The sequence below is a fragment of the Phalangium opilio genome, unplaced genomic scaffold (assembly GCF_054372755.1).
Source record: "Phalangium opilio isolate 3A_F unplaced genomic scaffold, DU_Popi_V2 ptg000089l_1, whole genome shotgun sequence".
Taxonomy (NCBI): domain Eukaryota; kingdom Metazoa; phylum Arthropoda; class Arachnida; order Opiliones; family Phalangiidae; genus Phalangium; species Phalangium opilio.
Genome location: NW_028324194.1, coordinates 8,397,484 through 8,406,356, shown reverse-complemented (window position 1 = coordinate 8,406,356; position 8,873 = coordinate 8,397,484). Strand labels below are relative to the sequence as shown.

The 8,873-nt window shown below is 39.4% G+C and overlaps 1 protein-coding gene across 1 annotated transcript; it reads left to right on the top strand.

The window, feature by feature from the left end:
* Positions 1-352: 352 nt before the first annotated feature.
* On the top strand, positions 353-5,869 carry LOC149647372 (gastric triacylglycerol lipase-like). Its single transcript, XM_089850218.1, has 9 exons — positions 353-1,016; positions 1,966-2,167; positions 3,069-3,183; positions 3,352-3,502; positions 3,573-3,665; positions 3,921-4,079; positions 4,761-4,832; positions 4,905-4,973; positions 5,534-5,869. The coding sequence occupies exons 1-9, from the start codon at positions 816-818 to the stop codon at positions 5,771-5,773; spliced, it is 1,302 nt and encodes a 433-aa protein (XP_089706344.1). The 5' UTR covers positions 353-815; the 3' UTR covers positions 5,774-5,869.
* Positions 5,870-8,873: the final 3,004 nt, after the last annotated feature.

Sequence of the window (8,873 nt, the reverse complement as noted above, 5' to 3'; positions counted from 1 at the left end):
GCGGGAATCGGCTAGGGCTACGAGAAACGTCTAGCTTCCCAATGACAGGGCAACCACCAAAGGTTCAAGCAATTGCGGCATTTCTTATTGTTTACTGTGAATCAATCGCCCATTTTTAAAATGATTTCAGGAATAAGGTTTCTTAAAACGACTTAACTAGAATCCACCTTATTCCCTTTCGCCGGAAGTTAGGCTAAGCTCGGGATTCATAGGGGTGAGTAACGGGAAGAAATTGTTCTGTCGTCCGCTACAGTACATATTTTCGGCTTTTGTAGCATACGACTGACGAATTTCTTCCCGTCACTATCCCCCATGAATCCTAAGCTAAGCATAACTTCCGGCGGTGGATTAAGGTAAATTTCCGACGATTAAAATAATTAATATCAAATTATATTTAATTATTGAAGAATTCTCTTGATTGGGTAGATAACCCTCGTCTCGATTCGGAGAGGTTTATTTTGGTTTCCCAACTTGTTTCTATATGTAGCAGTTTTGTATATCGCAAGATTACTTTGTGTTCCAGTTCGATAAAACACCCGCGCAACGCCGGGTTGCTTAGCTAGTTTAATTCACTAAAATTTAGGATTAAATTAAAATTCGTAATCCATTTGCCGCTTGCTCTTAAGTTGAGTGATGACGCTATTATACCTGTATACGTATGTTTCCCCGTAGCGTGTACGTTTCATCCGTTTACTCGTTAAGCTAGTTCGTTGACTTCTGGAAATGTTTGTCGTTTGTTAGAGTTGCGTAGAATCCCTCTGATCACTTTTACCAAAACTGTATAACATTCGGTACATCGGTCCCCGCGTTCTAAAATGTATTTCACGAGGGTATTCGCCGTTTGTTTCTTAGTGGAAGTTTCAGTTTGCGGTTCGTCGTTTCCAAACCCGCTCGAATTGGTACCAAATGCACTCAAATTTACACTCGGTTCCGTCGGGGTCACGGTAGGCTCGACCTTACAGAGTGATCCATCGCTATCGGTTAATATATTCGATCCGGATTACAATAGAAGTATTGTAAGTATAATTAATTATCTTACATGCATTTAAAAATGTCGTTTGTTTGTTTACCCACCGTCATAATGGGTTAATTTCCTAATTTGACCACACTGCATCGTGGTTGATCGACCAATAAGTGAAAGATAAGACTAGAGAAAGGTGTAGACTGTGGTCCCGCTCTTGTGAGAGGGGATACTCTACGCGCCCAATTGGGGGTGACACTGAGCTAAGGGATGGAAGGGTATGACGTTTGCATACGTTGTACTGCCATTACTCTATAAAAGAAGCGGCTTGTTGGTTGAATTCTTCGGAAGTAAGTCCCAAGCCATTAAGCCTGTTAAGAACCCTGTGCTAGCTAGTACAAAATAGATACAAGGTGGTTTAGATTATGGAAGTTTATTGTTGTACATACACGTAGTAAGCACTTGACCCAGAATCCCCGGTAGCGGAAATTTGAAAAAAGTAGGGCGACATAAGTGAACGTAACTCTAGATTACGTCTATATGTCCCCAATAGAAATTTTGATGTCTGGGTGTCCATTTGTTTTTGCTTGTTTTTATAACATTCACCCTTGGAGGATGTAGGTGAGAAGAAGCAGTCGAATGAGGGGTTTCCCATTGAAACGCCGGTTAGGATTCGTGAGCCAACGTTTTCGACCCATGATAGGCACACTTCTACCTTTAAAAGTACACTTCTGCTAGATAAAGACTGATTAACTATCTTAGATTGGGTTCTATTCAAATGGTTTGACAAGATGGGCACTCCACATTAGTGTCAATTTCCTTGTTTTAGGGGCCAATGTTTGGGGCCCGTACCTCCGTAACTAAATACTGTAGACCCAATATTCTTTGAAACTTTTCACTCAGTCTGATCCAAAAACACTCCCTATAAGTTATGACATACTTTCAAAAACTCCCTGTATATAAGATGGATAACGTAACGTTCCTCGTTTTTACTCTATTGTTAGTCAGAATTGATTACGTCTATGGGATACCCGGTGGAAGAATACGAAGTTACTACGGATGATGGATACATTCTGACCCTTTACCGAATACCCCACGGCAAAGGAAACAGATATCAATTATTTAAAAATCCAGTCTTGATCGTTCACGGTACAGCCGGAAACGGGTGGGACTACGTCATGAATTACTACCCATATCAAAATCTAGGTAAACAAAATATTCCAACAAAACCAATTTAAAATAAAACATATTGGGAAATGTAAACAAATCGGCGCAATGCCACGAGTAAACTTCAATTTCGCGGATAAACAAATTTTAAAAGATACTCTTTATTTATTAAAACATGTGCAACGAGCGGAAACTCTACCTGTACTGAAATTGTTTTAACAACCCGTCAAATATTTGAAATGAACGCTGTTTTGCACGCTTTTGAACTCAGAGTCATCTTCTTTGACCTTATGAACTATAGCGTTACCTCGTGAAAACTCTTGCCGAATGTATAAAAGTAGAAGTATATAATAATAATAATAGAGAAGTGTACCACAAATCCACTTAAGTGTAACGTTATTCTTCTCAACATCATTTTACATACGCGATAAATAGTTCCCTCTTCATTACTCTATTAGCAGCGTTTAACTATTTGCCAAGGTGCATGCGCTTGTGGATTTTTGTCCCACGTCATGACACTCAAGGTTTGTGGGTTGATTGCTGAGGATTTAGTACCAAAAGCTTATAGAATTCACCGTAGCACGGTGCGATGCCCATTTGAAGTTTGATGTGCGGGTGATCAAACAAAAAGGGTTCAGCCTGGGAAGAATGACGTTACATAACTCAAGTATTAAGAGGATACAGAGTGTCATGCTTCTGATATTATACAAGTAATATTTGCGTGTTCTAAAGGAGCTCGTAGACCTAGAGTTGACGGTTGTTTATACATGTGAATAGCCAATGAAACGCAAAGGTAGGAGGAGTGGGCGGTTTAACAAAGTTTTAAGCCCATCCCCTTGCCTTCAATCAGATATTAGTATGGGGAAATAAGGCCTGTTAAAAATTCCAAGTGGATTAAATCTATGTATTCCTGCTGAAACTACTATACCATCTGTTTTAGGTTGTATTTTGGCGGATGCCGGCTACGATGTTTATTTGGCCAATTTAAGAGGAAATCTTTACTCGCAAAAACACGTCAGTCTTTCCACAATGAATCCTGAATATTGGAAGTTCAGGTATGAGGTCATATTTTTAAGTTTAGCCGTTAAATTTTGAAAATTGTGATTGTTGCGCGAATTTGTTTGGATTTCCAAGAACTATAATTTGAACAATTTTTCGAGAAACGCTATTTTAGTGTATAAACTTTCAAAAATATGATGTACTGAAATTTTGTCCCATTTTAGTATTGACGAATTGGGTTTATATGACGTACCGGCCATGATTGATTTTATCTTAAGAAAAACGGCGAGTTTGAAATTAACCTACATTGGACATTCACTGGGGACTACTTCCATATTTGCCCTCCTCTCAACCAGAACGGAGTACAATGATAAGGTATTAACAATTTGAGCGCTTGAATAACAAATTGAGCAACTCGTAATAGTACATCGTACTTACATTTCAGATAAGTTTGGTTTGCTGCATGTCACCGGTGGCCAAAATGGAACACGCTACTTCTCCCATTATTCAACTCTACCAATTGACGGGTCTTATTCCGGTGAGAGCTTGAATTTAATTTTATCCGAGGCAAAAATAATAAGTAGCGAAGGAGTCAAAGAAAGTGACTAATTTCTCCAAAAACAAAATTGCTACCGCTTGCTATAATGCTAAATTTCTTAAAGATGGTGTGTTTATGCCTAAAACGGGATATTTCAGTTTCGAGCACCTCTAAATCCTTACCTTTTGACTCACCAGGGGTCGCTTAGCGCCTTAGCTAAAAAAGTCTAATATGGCCTGCACCATCTTGTTTCAGAAATTAACCGCTATAACTGGTGTAAAGGGGATGATACCGGCCACCGCGTTGCAACCATCCGTAAGAAGCCGAGTTATTTGCGGAGTTTCAATTTTAAGCCTTTTATGCCGATTACCCGATGAACTTGGCGGTGGCATCGATTCGGGTCGATTAAACAAGGTATTGCGAAGAGTAGAAAATTACAATGCTTTTCAAAGTTAAATTTCGAACTAGCGAGTATTTGGGTCGATTATAATTTACTTGATTTTGTTTTTTGGATATTAATATGTTTCCAGAAAAAATTATTTTATAGGCCCTGTGGTAAACAAGCACTTACTAGACATAGCTGGACTAGTGGAAAGATACCCACGATAGGCCCTTCTAGATAAGAACCCACACCCTCCTGTGATGATAAAGAGAAAAATCACAGATGTTAGGCTTAGCTTCCCATAGAAAAAGCATTGTTATTTTGGTGCTTCAGTACATCGATTATCAAACAAACTACAATGAAGTTAAGGTTCGGAATACTTTTAAATTAACAAGCCACTATTGAATGTGAAACTTCGGAAGTTTCATTAGGAACAATTAAGTCCAAGAATTTTATTTTAATTAATTTATAAAAGCTATACCTACAAAGTCAATTTAAGATGTTAGTTACCACGTTCAAAGCTATTATTTGAAGGATCATAATAGACTTAATGAACTTCCACGTAACAAGTTTTTCGATAATATAATCTGTCAATTTCGTCGATTAATCCGATTTGGTAAACACTGACCTAGAATTAGTTAGAGCAAAACTAGTGATCAGTGTACTTATCCGTAACGTTGAAACGAATTTGAGTGGGCTTATTTCCTTCGCAGACTCGTCTGTCCGTGTACAGCCAGCACAGCAACTCGGGAACATCGGCTTATGTCCTCGATCACTATGGTCAGGTAAAGAGCCGCCTTCGGACGAATTTAAAATTGGATTGTCTTAAAACTAAAGGCATCTTTTATGGCTTGTAGCTCAAGGGGAGGAACGAATTTGGAAGGTACGATTATGGTACCGAAGAAAATCAAGAGAGATATGGACAGGTAATTGCGTAAATGTAATTTGATCAAGTCAATTTTTGCTTCGTAAGTGGTTTGAAACGGTCAGGGTAGGCAAAAACCATCCAGACCATTTTTAACCAAGTGGTTTTAACCACAGAGACTCGTGATTAGTCTTAGAATAGTGAGGAATCATTTCGCTACACTCTCCTCAGTCGGAAAATATGACTGTAATTTTCGTCATTCGCGTCGCGCTGACGTGAGTTTTCAAGAACCAATGAGATGCAGCTGGTTGTAATTTAGAGGCGGCGGGGATTAACTCCGGGCCTACTTCTGGACTGGAGATAAAGCTGGAAATGTGGCGAATTTATACCTTCTCCCTAATAAACTAGATATCACTTCTTGGTTAAATCTTAAACAGAAAACGGCCATTGTAAGCGCAACTGATCGAGTAAATTTGGTTTGATCGGCTGGTGCTAGAACTGAACTGACTAAAATGATCTGTCGCACCTTTTACCCAGGATTCCATTCCTGTTTTTTCGAAAACGTTTGGGGAACATCGAACTATTGTATTTGTGTAAATAAAAATGTTTTTTTTATTTCAGGATACACCGCCAATTTACGATATCAGTCGGATCACGGCGAACATTGCCTTGTATAGTAGTAGAACAGACGCGCTTGCTGACCAAGAGGATATTGATTACTTGCGGCAATCAATCCCCAATATAGTTATAGACTTAATAGTCGAACCCGACTACGCTCACATAGACTTTTTATGGGCGATAGACGCTTATAAATACGTTTATAACCCTATGCTTCAAGATATAAACAAGTACAGCAAGTAACGTTCATCAGAGTAGAAATGACCCATTCCAGCAGAAAGAAGAGTACATCGGAAGACGAAGTGACTTTATTTTGAAATAAAATTAGTTTCTCTTTCACGTTTGGATAATTTTCATTTTGACATTCATGAACTAACTAGCAGCACGTGGAGTAGAAGATTAGGCATTATTTGGTAACCTCGATGTTTAGGTTCTATAGTTCCCGGAGTTTTGTGATCGTTGGCGTTTGTTTAGTAGCCTGCTTAAGAAGCTTATGTATTTGTCTTTCTGTCATATTTTAGACTCATGTAGCTAATAATTAAGCGTTGCTTTTTTATTATAGGAATTAAAATTTCTATGCTAATAAAAGGGGTTTTTTACCTCTCCAAATGACGATGACGTCACGGAGAGGTATTACACTGAACGTATCTGTGTGTTTGTCTGTCTGTCTGTCATCGCGTTCGAAGTTGGCAAATCGGAGCAAACGTATTCGCAATTCCGTACCACATTCGCAGTTCACAGAAAGAAATATTGGCTTCTATTCCATTATCATCGTTAGGGTTAAGATGTACGCGGTGATCGGTTAGAGTTACGAGAAACGTACGTCTAGCCTCCCATTGACAGGGCTGACATCGAAGATTCACGCAATTGCGGCATTTATTATTGTTTTTCTAAATCAATCGCCTTAAGAATTGTGATAAAGGTGTTCAATAGGTTTCAAACGTTAACAATACCTATGTTAAGGTAAATTACCAACGATTAAAATAATTAATATAAATTATATTTATTTAATTAAAATACTAGAAAAATCTCTTAATTGGGTAGATGGCTCTCGTCAAAGTCGGAGAGGTTTATTTTGGTTTCGCAACTTGTTTCTACATGTAGCAGTTTTGTATGTCGCAAGATTATTTTGTGTTCCAGTTCGGTAAAACACTCGTGCTTAACTAATTTAATTCACTAAAATTTAGGATTAAATTAAAATTCGTACACCATTTGCCGCTTAATCTTAAGTTTAGTGATGACGCTATTATACCTGTATACCAGGAGTGAGATGAGACTAGGAAGTACTGAGCTAACCAAATTCTTCACTCGGCGAAAGTGAATATTCTTGATAACACACCAACGGTTGGCCCTCTGGTAGCGGTTTCTGAGTTTTCCCTCCAAAACGTGAGACGCTCGCGGCGGTAGACGTCCGAACTAGAATCAAGCACCCGCGTCCGTGTTTCGCCGCTTTAGATTGAGGGGAAGGGGGTAGGAAATATTTTTGGAACTCGACCAATTTTTTTCTCTCTAGCGTAGGCGCGATTGAAGCGGCGTAAAATCCTCAAATTTGTTCACTAATGCCAGGATCTATTATCAATGCTAGAGCCCTTCACTTCTAGTCTCATCTCACTTCTGGTATGTTTCCCCGTAGCGTGTACGTTTCATCCGTTTACCCGTCAAGCTAGTTCGTTGACTTCTGGATATGTTTGTTGTTTGTTGAAGTTGCGTAAAATCCCTCTGATCTCTTTTACCAAAAACCGCGTAACATTCGGTACGTCGGTCCCCGCGCTCTAAAATGTATTTCACGAGGGTATTCGCCGTTTGTTTCTTAGTGGAAGTTTCAGTTTGCGGTTCGACGTTTCCAAACCCGCTCGAATTGGTACCAAATTCACTCAAATTTACAGCCGGTTCCGTCGGGGTCACGGTGGGCTCGACCTTACAGAGTGATCCATCGCTATCGGTTAATATATTCGATCCAGATTACAATCGAAGCCTTGTAAGTATAATTACCTTATACGCATGTAAAAATGTCGTTTGTTTGTGTACGCACCGTCATAATGGGTTAATTTCCTAATTTGTCCCATGAACGCTGGATCTCTAAAGGAACCGGAAAATGCCCGCCTTCCACTGTACAATCCGACTCCTCTCTAGCATAGCATCGAGGGAAGGGATGGGGGCTGAGAATTTGGTAAGGCTCAAGGTCATTCGGTCTTTTGTCATTCTTCAAAATCCTATTGGAAAAATATTTCAACAACCTTGGCCGTACCCATTTTTTTTTAGTTATTTTTTTTACAAAGCAAACGCGCTATAGAGAGAAAATCTATCTCGTTTACCAGTCCTCTTAAGCAAGTAGTCCACTAAGCCTTGTGAAACCGTATCGTTAACGTAACGTCACGTATCCAAATACGAACAGAACGCCATCTGATAACGATTCTTAAACGATGCTTTCGGACTTAGGTAATGGGCGCCCTCTTTCGGATGATTTACGAACTTAGAACGGTAACGATACGGTTTCGCAAGACTAAGTGGACTACTTGCTTCAGAGATCTTGCGTTCATGTTTGACCAAACTGCATCGTGGTTGATCAGTAAGTGAAAGTTAAGACTAGTGGCGGTAGAGGGGATACTCTACGCGCCCAATTGGGGGTGAGACTGAGCTAAGAGATGGAAGTGTATGACGTTTACGTACATTGCACTGCCATTACCCTATATAAGAAGTTGAATTCTTCGCAAGGTTGAGAGTAGACTTGGGAGGAAAGTCCCTAGCCATGAAGCCTACGAAGAACATACTGTGCTATTCTCGATCACATTGAACCGCTTTATATTTAATAAAACGTTTATTGATTTGGGAAGTTGAAGAAAACGTAGTTTCTTAAATTAAGACTATCACGTAGATATTTCATATTCACAGTATAGTGTCTACTAGACAGGAAACTCTTCCAAGGCTGGTAGCTTAGCTAGTACAAAATTGATTCAGGGTGGTTTATGGAGGGTCATTGTTGTACATACACGTAGTAAGCACTTGACCCAGAAGCCCCGGTAGCGGAAATTTGAAAAAGTAGGGCGACATAAGTGAACGTAATTCTAGATTACGTCTATATGTCCTCAATAATAGTTTTGATGTCTGGGTGTCCATTGGTTTTTGCTTGTGTTTGTAACATTCACCCTTGGAGGATGTAGGTGAGAAGAAGCAGTCGAATGAGGGGTTTCCCATTGAAACGATGGTTAGGATTTCTCAGTCATGTTTTCGACCCATGATAGGCACACTTCTACCTTTAAAAGTACACTTCTGCTAGATAAAGACTGATTAACTATCTTAGATTGGGTTCTATTCAAATGGTTTGACAAGATGGGCACCCCAC